General features: G+C 36.4%; 1 protein-coding gene across 1 annotated transcript in view; it reads right to left on the minus strand.

The window, feature by feature from the left end:
* Window positions 1–21,864, minus strand: part of BTBD9 (BTB domain containing 9) — a 122,696-nt gene that overhangs the window by 19,092 nt on the left and 81,740 nt on the right. Inside the window, exons 9-10 of the mRNA XM_083831967.1 lie at window positions 20,800–20,989; window positions 11,379–11,486 (exon numbers count right to left, since the gene is read on the minus strand). Of these exons, the coding sequence (XP_083688093.1) occupies window positions 11,379–11,486; window positions 20,800–20,989 (298 nt within the window). The remainder of the gene's footprint in view (window positions 1–11,378; window positions 11,487–20,799; window positions 20,990–21,864) is intronic.

Below are 21,864 nucleotides of genomic sequence, written 5' to 3' on the forward strand. Positions count from 1 at the left end.
ACATTCTTCAACATAAGCAAATATTTCTTTCTATTTAATTCTCTTCATTTCAGATTTTTTTTCTGTGCCCTTAGGCTTTCCAAAAGCATAAAGTTTTCATATTTCACTATTAAAAACAGTGCTTGTATCATTTGATTTACTTTTTAGCCTGGCAGAAATGATAGATCAAGAAGAAAAGGCACAAAGAGGAGAGGACAAAGTTTTGTGATTACATCTCAGGAGTATGAATATATAGAACAGGTCTCAGAGCTATAGTATCCAAGAGCATTCCCCACCTACAAAATACAAATCATCTTTGTGAACTTAGTATTGGTTCTGCAAATCCTAATTCATTAACACTGGTAATTATCTGTTTTGGTGGCAGATGTTGAAAACGGGCATGGTACCACATTCAAGTAAATGCAGAATAGAAGGAAAGTTGAGAATAAAGATGTTTCAAAACGGAAGGGGAGGAGCCCTTTCCCTCCTGCTGTAGAGTGGGATAAGGGCTCTTGACTTGAAGCACAAGAAGAGGGGAGGTCAAACTCCCTCGGCTTCCAAGCAGGAACTTGAAGCCAACTCTCCAATTGCCCAGGACAACAACCCACCCACTACACAGAGTGCGCTCCAGAATACGCGTGCCACATAGCTGAATATTCACTGAGCTATTCACTGAGCTAAACGGAACAATGAAGAAAAACGTTGTCTTCCTTTTCTAGTGGGTTAGGTAGGTTGGAAGGAGGAGATTAAATCTGTACTTTAAAGGAAAAGATATATATATATATTTTAAAGGCACGGGGAAAGTGATGTCAGTAGTGGTAAGAACCTTCACTTCCTCTGAAAAAAAGCTTTCCCTTGCTCATATTGGTTTAATCTAGTACTTCTCTGCACAGAGAAGTTACTTTTCTAAAGGTGACAATATTCACACTGTTTAAAGTCTAAGTACTAGCTCTGCAACATCTATTCATTGAATATGATAAATACACAGAATCAGGCTACACAGTAACTGAACTCCACACTAGCTGTTAACACCAACTGAAATAAATTCATTAATAAACTCATTTGCTATTGATCATTTATACTATTTATTCACATGTGTTTTATCAGTTCAGAACCAAAAAGTCTGAATACTTCTATGGTCTGTTCCCTGGGCTTAGGAAAACACGTCTGTTTTGAATTTTAGCTTTTGTATAAATCTATCCTAACAATAAGCAGTAAAGAATCTCAGATGCTGGATGTGACATCCCCCCCTGCCAACACATTCTACCTATGAAGGAATGTTTTATCTCTGGCATTAAAGGAAAAATAAAATGGACTGAGAAAGACACTGACATTGAAGCATATTTGAATTTGCCCACTGCATGTAAAAAATGCAACAAAAAGCCTGTGAAGTGATTGATGTCTCAGAATGACATATTTACCATAAAATATCAAAGTGCATGTACAGTAATTGGTGAAAGTGTAAAGTAAATTAATATCAACTTTAAAGAAAGAGGTAGAACTACAATAAAAAGTCTTACTGAAAAGCCCTAGAAACTGTTTGTTCAAACAAAAACTCAAACTGGTGTGCAAGAGTCTTTCAACTATTGCTCAGTAGACAGTGAGTTTGAAAATCTGCTGTGTCAGAACAGAAGGTGAAATTGCATTACCTAACCCATGACTTTGCACTGGTAAATTCTAATTTAAACGTCATCAATTTCTGCACATTTGAGAAATCATCTGGAACTGTATGTTGTATTAAAACTCACAGGCATCAAAACGGGAGGCAAGGAATCTACAGGAAGGCCACGCTTCAGACAAATGACAGCACAACAGCTTGTGATGAAAGCACCATGGCAAGAAAGCATTGTGACCATTTAGATAGCAGCACAAAAATCAGCAACTCTGGCAGCAGCTGGCCTTGCTCAAATTCAATAGGGATAAGTAGTCGCAAAGATGAACACATAAATGAAAGGATGGGCTAGTGCAGAATATGCAACAATGAGTACAGCAGCCAGAAACCAGACAGATCTAATCTCATCCACATTCACAGTACAGAAAACAAATCCCTAAGTGGCTAAACCAACAGGAACAGGAGCCCAGGAAGTAAGAGAATCAGGAAAAGGAGAGAAAAGGAATGTCTGAATATGAGAAACATATTTGGGGTTCATAAAACAATTAAGGCAGTCTCCCTCTCCCTTCTCTTAGGGAAGCACTCCCTTCCCTAAGTGCTTTCACCCTTCAAAGCAGAATGGAAATACACTTACTGAAAAACCCTCCTATACCTAGCCCTTGCAGTAAAGCAGTAGTTAACTGTAAAGAGGGAGAACTAGCTTATATTTAAAATTTAATCTCTTATAGTAAGAATAACTTAGAAGTTTTCTGTTCTACCACAAAAGCATTAGAAAGCTACCTGGCAAGAATCAAAAAGGAAAAGACATTAGGAAGTTTAACTTCTACCGAAACTTCAGCATAATAAATAGTTATTGCTATTTAATACTAATGAATAAAAATAATTAATTTGATTTTTATTTTAAATGTGACACTATCTGGGAGATTATACAATAGATATTTTATATAAACTTAAACATTTCATTTGAAAAAAACATTCCAAATAAAAAAGTGCTCATAAATGCATTTTATCTCAATTTCTTACTATGAAAGTCAATGTAAACTTCCTTTTATTTATCAAAGAGAAGTAGAAAACTAGCGCTTACTGTAAAGCATGATCAACAGAGTATCATAAGTAGATTAAGCACTCATGGAGGAGTAAGACCTATTCCTTTCTTCAGGATTTATCAGATTGTTTGAAATATTAAAAAACTAAACAAAACAGTTAAAGTGAGAAGTAATTCAGTAACATAGGAATCAGGTTGCCCATTTCTAGTGAACACTAGGGGTTTGGAATACTCCCTGGGATTTCACTGTTGTCGGCTAAGGGTTTAAAAGTCTCTTCTGTGCTTAGTCCCCCTAACCCAGAAAAGAACAAATGTAATTTAGCTCGGTCAGCACAGCTTGGCTCTCCACAGAGTTTCCTTTTATAAAGCTTTTTGTGTACATCAGTGACACACTTTGGGATAATAATTATTTCAAGTTTCCTTTTTCTCTCCTCATCAAAATGTATTTTTTCTAGATGATATATTATGAAATATTAAAACACACATCTATTTATATCATTATCTCGACAATTTTTAGGGGTCTCCAAAGACACACTCAAGGCTTTGATTGCATGGGAGAAAAACACCTAAAAGAAGCAGTTACTGATACTATGAGTATTATTGGTTATTGCTTGTTTTCTCTGAGGCAGAACCAAGCTAACATCCCAATTTATGTCAGTGTTACTGTGATGTTTTCTCCACCATCCTCACAATAGCATCCTGAGAACATGGCAGTCACATGGCAAAACAGAGCAAAGCAAAAAAGAGCTATACAAGCTTCAATGCATATGGTGCATGCAGAGCTGCAGTATGGTAAAGCATTCAAAGGAGACGACATGCACTGCAGTCTGCAACTCCTTATTGCTCTTTTCAAGACTTGTTCAAAAAATCCAAGCATATTTGTGGCTGAAAAGCAACAAGGAACAGAAAATAAAAGTGGAAAAAAAGCGTAAGGCATTAGCAATTTGAAAACCTTGTGATCCCAAATCACTGTTAAGAAACAACTTAAAAGAAACCAGGCCTTTCTTAATCAAACTAGACTCAGCTAAAATAAAAGCCAGCAAATTAAATACTAGATGCAGAATTTTCATGCTTCCGAGAGCCTCCTAATGTTCTGAAATAGTATACAACTCTGGTTTGTGGCTGTGAAATCTTTGTGCTTAATAAGGCAGGTATGTGAAGCTGCAGCTTCTTTCTTCTTTTGCTTTATGAGAATCTTTCAAAATACGAGCATATAAACACAAGGTAAAATACGTACTTCAGTGCCTCAATCGTTCAGGGCTTTTAAGCTCAATAATTACACAAAATGACCCTTTATATCTGTCTGACTTGCTTCAGTAGGCATTACTAGCAGCATAATGAACAGATTAATGAGAACCCTCAGTTTATTTTTCTGAAGTGAGACTTGAAATTGAGCTTAACAATGTAGCAATTTCCCAGACATCTTGCTTAACTATATTTCATCTTTGTATTGTATGAATGTGGCTGCACCAAGACCCGGACTCAGAGAAGACATTCAGATTTCACAGAGTCGCTGTGAAATTAAACTTCATGTAAAATGGGATGAACCGTGGTCAAAATATACCGTGTTTGACGTGAGGTACAAGAACATTTTTGCTGTGGAATTAACTCCACGCACAATAGGATGAGCTGTGGTTTAAATACACTGCTTGACGTAACAGGTACAAGAGCAGCTCTTTTTACCCTGTTCCACTCTGCCACTTGGGAGCTCAGGCATGAAACAGAACTAAGGACTAGACAAAAATTAGACAAAAATGTTATTTTTTCATTCTAGGTATGACAGGATAATAGATACATGTAAGACAAACAGGAAGCCACAGAAAAAAACAATGTGAGCGTATGGACAGTTGGAAAGGCAAAACAGCTAAGAAGTGTTTTAAGAGATTTTATTGTAAGAGAAGACAGTTGGATGAAAGTGGTTAAGGAGAAAGCAATGGAGGAAAGTGGATATGAGTGAACTGCAGATGGGATCACAGAGAGGGACAAGAGGAAAAAACTTCTATGTTTGTGGTAAAGTATGAGGAGCTACATGTATGAGTACGCAACTAAATCAAAAGAAATATCCACACTATGATAGAGTTTACTAAGATTTCACACATGTATACGCAGGGAAAAAAGTAGCATTTGTCACTAATATTTTGCAAACTGGAACTATTTTCTAACTTTAATTCCTTAAACAAAATAAAAAACACTCTGTTGTGCATTAAAAAAGCTGTTTAGAACAGTTAAATGCAATAGCTGTTTTTAGCCTTGGATCTCTCTAGTGTTCTTTACCTGCGACTTGCTATTAAAGGAACTAAGGAGTTTCTGAAAACTCAAGAAGCACACAGGACATCACAGAATGAAAATTTGAAACTGAACAAGAGCAATAAACCTCAAGGCTGAAAATTATTCTTGAAAAATTAACAGGACCAGTTAAAGAAAAATAAATTTTGTTAATGAAACTTGCATCCACATCCCAAAGGACTTTTCACAAGAAAGTACTAATTACATCCAGGCAAACTATAAAAAAATAATCGAGAGGAACTGAGCTCGGAATTTCGGAATTGATATACCTATTACATAATAAGACAATAAGCAATGGAAATAAGAAATTAAGTTTGGAAGTTATTAAACATCTATCATAACAGCAGTATACTTTGCATAATTAACATGAGTCCAGCAGAAAAACAAGTTGATATAATGCAATATAGAATCACAGAATCATAGAATATCCTGAGTTGGAAGGGATCCTCAAGGATCATCAAGTCCAACTCCTGGCTCCACTCAGGACCACCCAAAAATTCTGACCATGTTACCTGCGAGCACTGTTCAAGTGCATCTTGAACTCCCTCAGGCTCGGTGCCATGACCACTTCCCTGGGGAGCCTGTCCCAGTGCCCGACCACCCTCTCGGTGCAGAACCTTTCCCTAACACCCAGCCTGACCCTCCCTTGTCCCAGCTCCATGCCGTTCCCTCGGGTCCTGTCGCTGTCCCCAGAGAGCAGAGCTCAGCGCCTGCCCCTCCGCTCCCCTCGTGAGGGAGCTGCAGGCCGCCATGAGGCCTCCCCTCGGCCTGCTCTGCTCTGGGCTGAACAAACCAAGGGACCTCAGACGCTCCTTAGCATCTTCCCCTCCAGACCTCTCATCCTTGTAGCCCTCCTTTGGATGCTCTCTAATAGTTTTATGTCCTTCTTAGATTGTGGCGCCCCAAACTGCACGCAGTGAGCCTGCACCAGCGTAGAGCGGGACAACTACTTCCTTCCCTTGACCAGCTGGCAATGCTCTGCTCAACGTACCCCAGGACATGGTTGGCCCTGTTGGCTGCCAGGACACGCTGCTGATTCATATTCAGCTTGTTGTCTACTAAACCCCCCACGTCCCTTTCCACGAGGCTGTTCTTCAGCCTCTTATCCCCCGTTTACATTTATCCATGGTCCCCGGTGCAGAATCAGGCACTTGCTCTTGTTAAACTTCATGCAGCTGGTGATTGCCCAGCCCTTTAATTTGTCAAGATCTCTCTGCAAGGCCTCTTGGGTAGCCTCAAGGGAGTCAACAGCCCCTCCCAATTTAGTGTCATCCACAAACCCAGTATAGCTTCAAGTCCTGCAACCAAGTCATTTATGAAAACACTGAAGAGAACTGGCCCTAAAACAGAGTCCAGCAGAACCCCACTAGTGTTATAAACCTTTTGAAAATGAAGCCATGCCCTTCACCAGGAAAATGATAAATCTGTCCCTAGGCAACCATATAGACAGTTGATACCAATTGCCCTAGAACTGCTCATAAATAAACAATATTTATTGTCTCCCAAATTCTATCAGAGTATTCAGTTCCTTTTTTTCCTACTGGAAAACTGCACATTATACAGCTGCTATCATGGATTAGATCCATTCCACAGTAACTATACAAGAGAACTTTAAAAATGATACTCCGTCGATAACCTTGATGATAGCCTGTTTCATATTTGTCTTTATGGGACTTATTTTATCAAAAGAGTCATTAACTCTGAGGTCTGACTCCTACTGGCCTTTGGTATCTTGTTTTTCGTTTGACTTTCAGCCTTTTTGTCAGCAAATTTTTCTAACAAGTGCACGACTATTTTTCAACACTAACGTGCTCAAGCCAACTTATCATAAATGCTTAAAAAATAGAACAAAACATGGCTGTTTTTCATTACTGTCATACTGTGTAGAGAAAAACAGTTTATTGTGGAAAAGAAAAAAAATGCCTATGTAGGGCATTTTAAAATTGGCAATTAGACAACAACCAGTATGCATTAATTGGTTATCACTTAGGGGAGGTAAGGAAGCTTTCTCTGCGAAGATAACAGACATCCAGTTTGTCTTCAGCCTTTTTAAAAGGCTGTGAGAGATGAGGAGGTTAGGAGTAGACTGTCAGGTTTTGTCTTTGAGCACCGAATTATTAATTTACACAAAATACTACATTAAAAATATGATTAGAACAACTCAAAGCAGCATACTGAGAGTTTAAATGGAAACTTCATACTTCAGTAGACTGCCAAAATCAATATATGCTATTCAAGCAGAATTTGATTTAATTTTCTTTCTCATTGTTTTGTTTGCCACTTACAAATCATCAGAGATGGCTGTTGAGGTTTGTGTTTGCTGCCTTTATGGGTCACTCTATCTCGTGTGCCAGAGATGCGACAAAATGATGTGGTGACCTCACAGAACACTTGTAAGGCAGCACGCTAATGACTTCAGCAAAGGACTGTAACTCCACTGAAAGAGTATGCAGACAGAAAGCCAGGCAGCAAAGAGCAAAGCAAACAGCTCTGATCCACAAGTCTTTGAAGACAGAAAAAGAGAATACAGAATATTACTAGCAAAGTAAATTTTCTCATCGCAAGTATTCTATCTCTTGGAATATGGGCCCCTGTGAAATTCTCTCGAGTTTTAACTCCATCCACTTTCATTTGCTACTGCTGCATATTCTGCACAGAAAAACAAGCAAGTTACTTTTCTAGAGTCTACTGCAGGATATTTACCACAGACCTAATGCCAGGAAGTGTAAGCCCAGGATTTCAAGACATCATCAACCACCTAGAATTCACCCACATATCTAAAATTTTTAAAAGAAACAGAGATAATCTCGGGTATACTTTTTCAAAGAATTCATATTTCAGCCTCACACAAATACACATATAATAATATTTAATAACAGATTCTCAGTTGACAGTTGCTCTGAGAGGTACCTGTAGCCAAACAGGCAATCATAATCCCAAGGACATACCTACATTTATTTATTTTTTAAACAAAGAAATGCATAAACCTAAGCGATTGGAGTTCATATTTTTGAGTGCTAGGATGCCTAGCATTCCTCAAAAAAATCAGGATTCGGATGAGACAAAAAATAGCTGCAAACTCCGAAAGAGAGAGAGAGGGCTGTTGCATTCATAAAAATAATGAAGACTGAAGAGACAAAGGTGTTGTTGCGTCTGTCCTATTATGCTGTAGTCTGGTTATGGCAAGTTGCTAAATGTGAGAATCCTTAACTGGTTCCCTAAACCCTAGGATGAGTCAGGCACAACGCACAAGCTGATTCTCGCTTGTCCTTGGGGAGTGTTTGAATTGCTTGACTAAAAGTCATTCTGAGGCAAATTTCTCTCTTTTGGAACTGAGATGCTTGCATAATATACCAATGTATTCATGGTAAGGGGAAGGACAGAGACAGAATGAACTGTTAACTGTAAATGAAAAGTTAAAAGCCCTGTGGGAGGTGAGATACCTGTACTCTGCACAAAAGTCCACAAACTACTTCATACAAGAACTCAATCTAGAACACATTAGATAAAGCCTCTTAAGTAAGAAACTAAAATCTCAGTACTAGAGAAAAAAAATCTCTTGCATCTAACTGGAGTATTTTAACCACTACCCTATAATGGTAAACCAGACAAATTGCACCATTTCTGCCTTAATGCAGCATCTGTTAATCTTGGTTAAAATCCAGCTCTTCGTCTCCTCTGTAAAGCTAAAATAACTTGTTTGTTTTTCTCGTAGAAATAAATCCACTCATTTTATTTTTTTTATTTTTATTTTTTAAGTACAGAAACTGAAAAATCAAAAGTGTCTGGTTCAATTTTCTCTTGTTTATTAAGATGTCTCCTTCACCATACTGAAACCTTGTCCTACAAGTATAAAGTGAGGGGCTTCATTCAGTGCATGAGTCACTGAATGATGATGTCTCTTCCACTCTACTCAACCATTGTTGAACACCAAAAAATGTTAGCTTTTTTTGGTCATAGTACCACCATTTTTCAATAAAATGAAAGTGGTCCATCTCTAACTGTAAGGAATTACGATCCTCTGTACTTTACAAAAAAAAAAGTCCTAATTTTTGTAGCCTTTGCCATTTCTGTAGTACTATTTATAAAGCTTTTTATGTATACGAATATATAATGTATAAATATATAAACATTTTATGTATGTGTATATATGTACATATACATATGTACTATTTAGATGTAGCAATCTGCTATTACAATCAAAGTAATTTTTGAGCTGAAGTCACTTCAGCATTTTTGAAAATCAAATGTATTTAAACAGCTTTCTTTGGTGAGGTGGCTGTAAAGATGTGATTTGCTGATCATAAAGTGCAAAAGATTTAAATTGGATATAAAAAATGCTCTCGAATGCAAAGAAATCACCTGAAATTTGAGGGATGGGGCTGGGGTGCAGTCCACAAATCTTTTAACTTATTGCATTTACAGGTGATATAGTATTTAAATGTAGTTACAGAGGATAATTTTTAAAAGGAAACATTTTTCAAATGAAAAAGATACATGAAAGATTTTTCAAATTGATCCTTTTTCTTTATAATTTTCTAGTCTTTGCTAAATTGAATTGTTCTGGATTTCACTGAGCTTTTGTAATTTTAAGTTTTAGGACAACGGCATTATTTGTTGAGAACAGATAGAGACTGTTACAACACTATAAATCAGTAGACTTTAAATTTAAGACTGTCATTTTGGAAGCTGGATGCATGTCTGTCAGAGCAAGAAGTTAGGGAAAGTACAATTCTCTAATTCACATGAAAACAGTTCCTGCAGCTACTGCTTTGAGAACTGCCAGAGCACTTATGTTTTGAGTCAATAATTTGAAGTATATATCATGAGGCAACAGCTACCTTCAGTTCAGGAATGCACCTATATTTGTCCAAGGTTAAGGGTTTCAAAAATCCATGGTTTGAACATTGTGAACAGATACCTGAACTGGGCAATCAACTGGCAATTCCAGCTGCACTGTGCATACTTAACGAAATGTTCCTTTTGGCTGGTCTAGGCTATTAGTACCAAAATGTACAAGGGTGAAGTGCAAAACATTTTGACTCTCTGCTCCCACTGCTGGGACAGCCAAAAAAAATAATAATATTTTTTTTTCCATTGCACTGAGATACCTTTGAAAATGATTACATATCCTTTACACTTTCTCCAGAACTTAAGGCAGAACCCAGGATTTCTGCTCATCAATACCCTGTCTGTTACAGACAGTGAAAGAATGTGTCAAGTTCTCCTTCACCCGCATATCTAGCCTGCACTGTAAATGCATCTTTGAATTGGATACATTAAGAGATAGAACAGAAAGTTTAGGAAATGTGCATCAGCAGTGTTGCTAGAAAAGGACTGAATAACTTAACCACTTGGCACTAACACAGGATGGGTGGCAGCTGTCACCACACAGCTGATGACTTCAGTTTTGTCCCACAAAAGAAAGAATATCTTATGGAAAACTGACTGGGGATAAAGAAGGAGAGAAATAAGATTTTTGTAAGTCTGAGCTTCCCTGGGGATCAGCCAGGAGATTATATCCTATCAACATTCACTGATTGCTGAGCATGCCTAGCTTCTGTATATGTAATGTATAAATTTGCAGCCTATCTTTTCAGTCCCAGTTGGAATTAGAACTATCAAATTGTTTAAGTTTGCTATCAACACTGAATTATTCTTCCACATTAGAACAACAGGTTTTATCAGCAGACTCAGTAATTACAGAAAAGCTGATAGAGAGTAAATATGTGGAGAGTATTCATACCTGAATTCTTCTGATTGAAGTATAAAATAAAAATGAAACTTTTTCTTCCCTTTTCTCTTTTTAAGAAGCTTTTTTTTTTTTCCTCTCCCTATGGAAGGGGTCTGTTCAAAAGCAGAGTACCTGTCCTGTGTGCACCGACCACATGGTCATCACTGAGAAAAGGTCAAGCTAGGTAACTGAGTTCAGTGGGTGATCTGTGACAGTTTTGTCCCAACCCTCACTTCCTCCATCCCTTTCAACTCTCTGTATCATGCTTCTATGTGCTTTGGTAGGGGTGGAATACATTTGGTAAAGAAAATCCTTTACCAAGCTCTCTTCCCTCCCGTACCAAGTTTCTCAACAAGGGGTGATTTAAGGGTTACCATATACGTGAACTTTGGACAAATGTGGTTTAACTCCCAGGGCTCACAAAAACAAATGTATGGAAGCTGGGCTGTTTCTGAGAATGAATAATCAAACTGGAAAACATAGTACTTGTCTGGCTCTTCACAACGTGATCCTGGTTTGAAAGGCTAAATATTTATCCAGATGAGAACCTACAACTTCCTGAAGTTATACTTATAATGGTCCAGAATTTGTAATCTATAGGTTATGCAATGATCATTCTTTTCACAGTCAAAAAGTCATCTATTTAAATACCGAACAAAAGGAAAATAAAAAGTTTTCTAGTTCCAGCTTTGTGCAAATAAGAGGAAAAAAATTAAACTCACTTGCAGGAAATTTTTGTGCGATCAGCCACCATAGTCCATTGCTGCTGATTTGTTGAGACCTCAATGTAGTAGCTATAACTCCGATCGTCACAGTCCCAAAGCAGCAACCTAAGTGAGGAAGCAGTTGAGTGATAAGTAAAATAAACATAAAACCAAGATGCTTAAGTTTTCTAGTCCTGTATTTCCACCTCTTAAATCCTTTCTAAAATCACCTGTTTATTCTGGAAGGTGCCTCCAACATTCAGGAAGATCCTTACTGTTTCCATCATCTCAAACTTGAGAATCTCTATTCTCATTATCCTAAGGCCAGTAACTGACTTACAATAACCACGTTACTGACATTATTCTATGACATTCATCCCATTACTTTTAATGTATTTGAAAGTAAATAAATGAGCTAGTCTATTTGGCATATAGCATTGCCTGCTTTAAACCTGCATCAAAGATGTTTCGAAAGGTCAATTTAAAAGGGGAAAGATAAAGAGATTCTGGTGACTAGAAAGATTACACTGTATTTTTATATTATTATTTTTTTGGTAAAAATAGCAAACAGTTTTAAAAGAAAAAGAAAGGCAAGTAAGAAAATTGGATTTCCTGGTTCATCATGATATGAGGGAGAGTGCACTGAATTTTTGACCAAATTGCAAAAGAACAAACAAAAGAACAAGAAAAAAAAATAGTGGTCTCAAGGATTCATTCCACATGCATCCTCACAAATACTCGTATCTTCAGGAAGTGTGATAAATGGTATAGCAAACAGGCTTCAAGTTCCATCCTTATCTCACAGAGAGGAAGATCTAAAGCATCCGGGTTGTGATTTTGCCTGAGTATATCGTTCTCAAAAAACACATCTGGCAAATGTTGTATCTTTACTACTCCTTCCCTTTATATGGGGATTATCTCTCTCTTGTAACAGATGTTTGAAACCCCAAGCATCGTTTCTTCATTTCGTTTCTCATGATATGAATTAAAGCAAAGCCAAGAACCTTTCCCTTCCTCTCCTCCCCTGTCAGTGGGATAGGACGAGATGTGTGCAATAGAACAAATTCTAGTATGAATTCTTTCCAGCATATTTGGGAACCAATATGCAGCATCCTTTTTGCATCCTTTCTTCACCGCCCCCCCCCCCAATAAAGCATCCACAAATAACAGGAGGGTATTTACACACACTAAAGGGGCAACTGACTGGGCGAAAGAAAGGCAGACACTTCTGCAATTTCTTCTTTAGAAGCAGTTAAACATTCACATTTTGATTATTAGATGAATTTTTGCCTACGTTTTACATAAGTCCCCTTGCTGGCTTCATTCCATTGGTTAGCAGGGTACAACTGGGAACAACTAATTGCTGCTTTCATACAAAATTTCAAAAATATTTTCTATTTTAGTTAAAGGTGACTGGTGGCAATACCATTTTCTAAAATAATGCTTTCTCTTCAACCTACCCAAAGTTTTCGGATTGCAATATTCTAAAGTGAACAATCCACGTTATGTCTGCTAAAAGAAATTATGTTTTGCTGATTTTGTTGCTGTTAAAACTCCTATTCTCTGAACTCTTACTTGATACGCATATGGAAAACAAATACCATAATAATGCAATGTACGGCACAACTGACAATCAGTTGTTGTCACCTCTTGATCCTCAGGTTCTCGTCTTCAAAGTTAGCTAACACTTGCTAGGGTTGCTAAAATCCAACAGTTTGTTACAGAAGTCAATGAACATGACTTCACTTCTACAGTGAATTTGTAGACCAATAAACAAAGAGCAGCTAACCACCCAAAACAGCTACAACTGCACGGATGACCTGAATCACAGTAATTACAGCAAAACACAACTAGAAAACTGTGAAAGCCGGGTGATACACCTAATCTGAGTTCGTTCTTCAGCTGTGAGAAAGAGCTACTGCAGATCCACACTTTTCAAAGTGCAATAGATAAGGATCCAATAATGCAAACAGCTGAAATGTTTGAAAAGAAAAGGAAATTGTGCCACACTACAGTCTTTCCCAGGCAGATAGCTTCAAGCTGTCTCTATTTAATCATCTTACAGAAGAGTACTCAAGTTTTATACTATGAATTCCCTTCTTCTAGTTGAGAAAATCTTTCTGGCTTTCAGCTGCTTCTTCTGCTGGGAGAAATGTAACTGCAAACAATATTGCTCACTTTTAACATTGAAAAACAAGACTGCTAGAGGGGGAAAATGACCACGCCATTTGCTGAACATAGAATCCTTTCTCTTATAGAGAAATGCTGTCCAAAGCAGAAGCTGGACTGTCTTCGGAATTAGTTAATTAAGGACATGTGTTTATATCTTTGTCCTAAAAAAAAAAAAAAAAAAAAAAAGTGCTATTACCTTCTGTTCAAAGCAATCTGGTTTAGCTCTATTTCCCATTTGGAATCCCAGCATTTGAAGTGGAATTGGGTCTACAGGTCAAGCAGATTTAAAATAAACTCCCTAGATGCTCTCAACTAAGCCCAGCACATTAATATTATGGAAAATAATAAGCTACCAATAAATAGCTTTAGGAAGCTAAAATAAAACACTTAACAGAAGCCTTTTAGTACGTGTGAATACTGTCTATTTGCAAATTAAAAATTCAGAGCTGACATAGTAAAAAATTAAAGTAGTTGCGTACAGCATCATATAAGACTTGGTTTAAAAACAACAACAAAAACCTAACCCCTCTGTTTCATGAGATCTTCCCCATTCTGTTTTTCTACAGCTTGAGGGTGTTCAAATACTGAAGAGACTGAATGAAACCCATTTTCTGGGTAAAAAAAAGAAAAAAAAAGTTTATGGATTAAAATCCTGGATTTGGTAAATGTGAATAATTAATAGATCCTGACTTCCTGACTTAATACCCACGTTTAGACTAAGCCTTCCAAATGCTAAGAAGAAAGAAGAACAAAAACATATGTAAACTTGTTTTCTTTTAAGAAAAGTTGTTGAAATGTAGCTAATTATGGTTTTTAATAGGATCTTTTTCATCATGGGGGCTCGGTCCTGTTTCTTTGAACCAGGTTTTCAAAGCTACGATCAAGAGTTTGAATATCATAAGCACACTAGTGACTGTAATTACAATTAACAATACTGTAATTAAAACACAACTGGCTTGGCTTTAGAGCAAAAGGCTAACAGGACATATGTATTATATGCATTCCTTTTAAGGACACATTTAATTGCTCTCTGCCAAAACAACCTAGCCCAAGTTAAATAGCTTGAAAAAGCATATGGCTTGGGATTATTACAAAACAAACAATGAGTCAATTAAAGTTAGAAGAATCTTTCCCAAAGTGATTTAGGATGAACGTTAAATGTAGATTTTTGTTGCTTTGGGATTCATGAAAGACAGAAAAAGTTCTTACTTATCTTACTTCATTATCTTTCATAAGAGAGAGAACGGAAGGAGACTTGCCACAGAACCTATTTCAAATTTATTCTGCATGAAATGCCTTTCTGGGTAAGTAGCAAAAAACTTTCAAGTGATTTCATGAATATTCACCAGTGCACACTGGGCATAAGGACCACTTTTTATGCCAATGCCAGGTACAATAATCTTTCAAACACATTTCAAGCAAACTACCAGGCTAAACTTCTGTAGAAAAACTCTGTCATGCTATGATGGATATTAAATCACTGGAAAGAGAATATTTCAATGAAAAAGTCAAAACTATACTCATTGGAAACGCATCTGTTTAAAACAAAATTGTCCACGTTCCTAAGACCTTCGATATTAGAATAAAAAGCTAAATTAGCTCTTGTTCGTAAATCCCTCTCTCAAGATGGAGAAAGAAAAGCTGAACAAGCTTTATCCAGATCACTCCTGCAAGATCATGAGATTTAAATATATTTCTGATATGCCACTTCTTTCGGTATCTAAATTGTAAGCCTGTTAATCATTTAACATGATACTGTTATTTATATCACATGCTGAAAACACCTCATTTTATAAAATAAGAGCTTTTCAAATAGAAATAAAATTTAATGTTAGAGGTGTGGGAAACTGACTATATTGTCTGTTACATCAAAAGTGGCTGCTTTCTCAGCAGCATTTCCCTAAATGCCACTTGTTTCCCTGTGATTGATGGTTCCGCACTTCCACAAGCGTCCTGTGCTGTCTCTGCTTGCGTTTTATGGTCAGAATTCTGAAAAAAATTGTCACTGTTTAGTTCAGACTGCTATATAACTATATAAACAAAAAGTGTTAGCAGAATACCAAACAGTAATAGTTGTGAACCTTACAGGATGATACCCAATTCTTGAATACTATAAAGTTAGTAACACATACAGCAAAAGTATTTTATAATACTATGTTCAGAAACTATATGCATACTTCTAGAAAGCCAAAGACTGTAGGAAATTAAAGCATGAGGTAACTACATTTGTTGAAAGATGGAGAAAAAAGAAAGAAACCCCACAGAATGAGTATTTTTATAAAATTTTCATTGCATTTTTGTCTCTGGTTGCCTATAATCCCCGTTCAGTTTCTGCAGTTATATATGGTTCAGTAATTACCTTGCAGAAAGTCAATCTTTTTTCTTCAGGATCCTGCAAAGGAATCAAAATCGTGCATATTTCCTATATGCTTATATGATCTTATATGATGCTTTATTCTAAGTCATGATTTCACTCTCAGTTCAGGCAAGAATAGAAAATAAAAAGAATAAAAAACTTCATAAGCAGAAGTGGTATGGAAACTTAGAAAGCATAAGAGATGTATAGGATGATGGCATAAGCAAACAGAAAACACATTAAAGCTGTCTGATATAATTTGTTAATTTAAGAATTACTCTGAATATGAAAAACAGAAGTGTTGAGCCCAACGTATCCATGTTAATAATGAAGTCTTCAAAGAGATTAAACAGGGATTAGTGACTAGTCTGCTTTTACAGAGATGCAAAATATTTGTTTACTTTAGCTTGGAAATCACTACAGTACCAAAGAATTCTGTCTCCCTCTGTCAAGCATTACTAGAGCAAGTCCCGTTCTTTCAGGACTTTTCTTTCTTTTTGGAAATTCACAGAAAAAATACACCTATAAGGTTATCAGCCAAAGATTGCAGTATAATAGTATTAGATTGCAGGATAATAGTATTATTTGTCTATTCAAGATAAATGCAGAGAGAGTTAGAGCTATTGGGATATGGCAGTCTTTTCAATATTAAGGTATTAGCCATTTAAGAGTTAAATAAAAGGCACTTACATTACGTTTATAATGCTGTCTTTCTGTGTCCAGTTAAATATAATATTTTTTTCTGTCATTGATAAGGACATTTTCAGAGAGGAAAAAGGCAAGGTGTTTTTTTTTCCTCCTCTGTCCAGACATGCAACAATGTGGAAAAAACAGCCAGTGAAGTAATGTATTTTCTCTGTCTACTGACTGATCCAAGATCCAAGTATCCTATAAGCTCTTGCAAGTAGGAGCGATAAACTTCTTAATTCACGTTTTATCTAAATTTTCATGTGTTTTCGCTAAAGACTCTATATAGTTACAACTATTTTAAAATTATTTTCAGGTCTTTTCTAGTAGAATCTATTATTGAGCACTATTATTAAAATTGTTTCAGAATTTCTGAGTAAAATTTGATGTGGAAGCCAAGAGCTCCAAATTTATATAAGAATATCTGAAAAAGTATTTGGTATTAACAAGGTTTCAACATGGTCTCCCATAGCATTCCTGTATCCTAGTTGGGATGTTACAGTTTAAATGGGTACACTACAAAATAATGGGTGAAAACTGGCTAGATTGTTTAGCTGAATGTGTAGAGGTTAACAGTTCATCATTCTCCTGGAGGCTGGTTGCAAGAGTTCCTCCAGAGTCCATTCTGGGAAAGGGATTATTCTCCTTTACTTGGCACTCATTAGGTCCCAACTGGTATATTATATCCAGTTTTGGACCCCAATACAAAACTGATAAATCTAAATCCCACAGAGGACCACCAAGATGCTCTGGAGGTTGGAGCACACAAACTGCAAAGAGGCTGAGGAAATTGGCTTGTACCTAGCAGCACTTTTCAATACCTGAGAGCATGTTATCGAAAAGACTGAGCCAGGCTCTTCACAGAGGTGCAAATGGAAAAAATAAAGACAACAGCCATAAATTAAAACAGGAAGTTCCAGATGGCCTAGAAGCATGGGAAAACAGGAACCACATGAAAAGGAAAAACTGTATACTCCGTGAGGATAATTAAATATTGGAACAAGCTACTCAGAAAAGTTTTGGATTTTCCTTCCTTGAAGGTTTTCAAGACCTGACTGTGTAGTCTTTAGTAGAATGGTCTTACGCCATAGACGACCCTGCTTTGATCAAGTCTGGACAAGATCACATCCTCAAGTCCCTTCCAACCTGAATCGTTCAAAGATTCTAAGCAAACTGATAAGATTTTGCAGAAAACATGCAGACAAGATATACTCCAGAACCATTTAGCTCCCTATGCATTTCTAATGCATATTTGAGTACCAATAGTTCTTTTTTTTTTTTCATAATCAGAATTTAGTTGCCATGGGAACACATTTTGACTTTGAGCCTCTCTCCAGCGGAATTCTGATTTCTATAGACTAAAAGCATATACTACCCCTCTTTTTACCAAAAAAAAAAAAAAAAAAGCTCATATTTAATCTCTCTGATACAAATATATCCAATGGCACATTCATGCCTCTAAACTTAAAAGATGTATACTTTAATTTCTAATTATTAATTTAGAATCCAAACCCACAGTTCTAATGACTCAGTTTCTCGGGGCAGAGCAACTCATGCCATTCTGCAGTGACTAGCCTACAGAAAATGCTCCTGGAAATGTTTTTCTCCTAGGTGGATGAATGAGATCAAGGGAGTTTTCAAGTGAGCACGAAACTAACAAGCAATGAACACAGTTCAATCAGTTGGGGAAGATCTGTTAAAAAAAAAAAACACAAAAAAAACCTACCACTTTCATTAAGATGAAATGTTAAGACTTTGCTTTGATCTGTGTTTATATGTAATTTGATCTCTGTACCAGCCATAGATTTCCTAGTGCTAAACACAGAGATCATTGTCACTGTCTTCCACATTGCAGAGTATAGGACATGTTCTAGACCCGTGCTAAAGCTGCAGCTGCTACACAGTGAAATCTTCCTTCCCCACTTAAAGGGGCATCTTTCCCTCATCTGCCCATGATCTCACATAGGCATGGATGTAAGCCAAAACACTTATTCTTCTGGGCAGAACGTGAAAAGGAAAAGATGACACAGTGCTAGCATTTCTGTCTCTAGCCAATGCAGGTCATCTCCTCTGTCAGATCCTTTAGATGATGATGATGATCCTTATTGTCATTTTTTAAGGAAAGCTGTTCATCTTGCTTGTACTATACATGCAGGAAAAAATGTCAAAGAAAGATGAGATTCTGATCCCATATCTGTACAATGCAATACCACATAAATCATTAAGTGCCTATTAGTTTTAAAATATGCAATAATAATGTTTATTTTGCAATTTGCTTTACACGCTTATACAATTATTATTTCCTGGCAACCAAAAATCTAGTTCACCTAATACATTATTTAATAATAAGCCTTATTAAAAAAAATCCTCCTGCTCAAGAAGAATAAATGCTAGCATAGTATTTAATATAGGAAAGTCAATTTATTACACTAACTTGAAGAGATGGTATGATTCATCAGTTGAGAGCAGAAAATTGTAAGACATGGAGACAGAGGGTCAATGAACTGAAAACAACGTTTAGTTAATATATTCTTCTCTTACTCCCTCACATAGGCAAGCCTTTGCTACTACTAAAAATTTAAGCTCGAAGTGGCATGAAAATGATGTAATTACATTTTCAATTACCTCTTTTAAGAAATCCGAGTACTGTGTCTTCCTGGTTTTCTACTTGAGATGCAATACTTAATTGAATAATAAAAACACAAAACTCAAAGGCGTAAAATATTCAACATGGAAAGCTTCCAACTATACTTCTCATTCAACTTGTTTCACATAGTGAGAACAATGCTGAACTCCCGTTATGCATAGCTTCTGTAGCTGGTAAACACACAAATCAGTACTTCTGTTATGGACAGAGATTTGCCTGGATGTCTGATTTTAAACTTGACCTTCAAAGTTTTATAACAATCACAGCAATGCCAGAGGCTAAAACAAAAACACAGCCGCAGCTTTGGAAGAAGGGAACAATTTATTTCCTTCAATTTTCATGATTCAGGGATATGGGAATTCTGCACTTCTTTTTTCCCCTGAACTCACTTCAAAAAGGCTACTTTTTATAAACGCAAACGTACAGTGATTGATAGAGAAGAGGATCCAAGAAAACTAACCACACAGTCTCAGGCATTTCCTGACACCTCCCTACTGATACTCTCCTTCAGCCTGAACAGTTTCAGACTTCCTTTTTTCATTGTTGAAGAACAAAAATTGGCAGTTTACAAAACTGACTTCAAATCTCACTTGCTAATCAATTAATTCAGAGGCAACTCTAATAGGCAGATGGCACAGAGATAGATTCTAGCAATATGCGCCTATGTATAGGGCCTCTGCTGCTAGCCAGGACCTAACCTGAAGTTTCCACATTCACTCACTGGCATGCTAACTTCAGAAACCTTTCTCTTTTTTCATTGTCACGGAGAATACAAATTCAGTTCCAGACAACACACTCTAAATTTACAGAGAATAGAGAGGTATCAAGACAAGGTTCTGAATGTCTGATTTTGTGAAACAACATCATTTAGTCAGGATCTGAAGTTGGCAAGAATATTTTCTTCACCTGTAAACAGTCCTGCTTTCCAATCTATCTCCAAAGCAGAAAAGAAAGGAAAACTGAAAAAGATTGAGTGTAAGAAGCTTCTGCACTAGCCAAAACCTTGTCTTCTCATAGACACACACACACATTCACTGGGGAAATGGCTCAATGAATTTCAATCCAGATCTAAATACCTTCATTAATCCAACACTGTAAAGCAATATTCAAGTTCTGTGCCTTTATTATACACTCTATGTTTGAGTTCATACTAATAGTGTATAGTGAAAAGGAAACCTAGATGACTTTGAGATGGTGGCTTTCTTTAATAAATGCTTCTATTTTCACAATGAGATGCATATGAGGAACTGTACCTACTGTGATCACAAGTTAAGCTGCAATTGAATTTCTGTTCTAATATAAATATACATCTTTAATCTTACAATTTGACTATTACTATTATTATGCTTCAGAAATGCAATATCTTCTGGAATTGCACTGCTGTATCTTGACATACAATTCATACATTTAATTTTTAACATGCCTATTATACTGAAATAAAAAAGCTGAAAGACAATTAATAAATTGGTCCCCTAATTACCATCATTTCCAAGTGTCCTATATTTTATAGGAAAATAACTGTACTCAGCAGAAGTCTCATTGTTGCCCTTAGTTTGGAGAAAAATAAACCCCCTTACCGTATTGATCCAATCATGTAGGGCTGTGCTAGCTGTACTACAATAGCTCCACTCCCAAGCTGATGGCATGTGTACCCAGAATCCCAATCATAGTTTTTTGTGTCTCCATTCAACAAGGCATTGCGACTTCGACTTACACCCTCAATCACACTGGCACAATCTGCAATTGTTGCAACATTTTCAGCAGGAACTGCAAATTAAAACACAAAGAAGACAGACAAGGTAATACAGTCAGAAAACAGTCCAGATAATAATGGTCCTTATATCTGGCAAAGAACTGGAAAAAAAAATAATGAAAGTACGATCAACACAAGGAAACAACTCTTACTTAATATAAATTACAAAGCTCTGTTTTACAAGTACTTCAACACTTAATTTTTGAATTACATTTAATTTTCCTCTGTTAACATTTAACCAACTATGGAACCTTCTCTCTGCAATTCAGAGAGACTCCCCAAGCTTTTTGAATGTCACCTTTCAATAAGATGATTGATGGACATAAAAAGAACCCTATTCAGGTCCAGCACTTTCTCAGAAAATATGATTTTTAGATAACTTCCTGAAGTTTTCAAACATGTATGTCACATACACTTTCTTTCTCCCTCTCTCAAAAAAAGTTAAGATGAATAAGGTTGCAAAATGATATTCTCTATGACATGCAAAAATCAAGGCTACCTGTTTAGCCATTTTGTAGGGTACATAATATTGAAAATGCAGTTTTTGCTAACTGATGACAAAAATTCTGTCTACACAGGCTGTATAAAAAAAAAAGGTAAGATTTTGTATGTCATCCTCTGATGAAGAATGACCAATCCGTGTGTGGTAACGCAATAAAAAAAGGAGAGGAAAAAATGTTACCAAATTATGTGAAGGACAATGATCAATTCGACAAAATTTCCAAATTCACAATATCTCATATGGAACAAATTAAAAAAAAATCAGAACAAGAACAATACCAGCTAAAACATGAAGTGCACAAAAAAATTAGAAATACATGTAAAACCAACACTGTGAATTTTCACAAGAAAAAAAGTAGTATAGATGAAAATGGATTTATGCAACATT

Source organism: Anser anser (genome assembly GCF_964211835.1).
Source record: "Anser anser genome assembly, chromosome: 3".
Taxonomy (NCBI): domain Eukaryota; kingdom Metazoa; phylum Chordata; class Aves; order Anseriformes; family Anatidae; genus Anser; species Anser anser.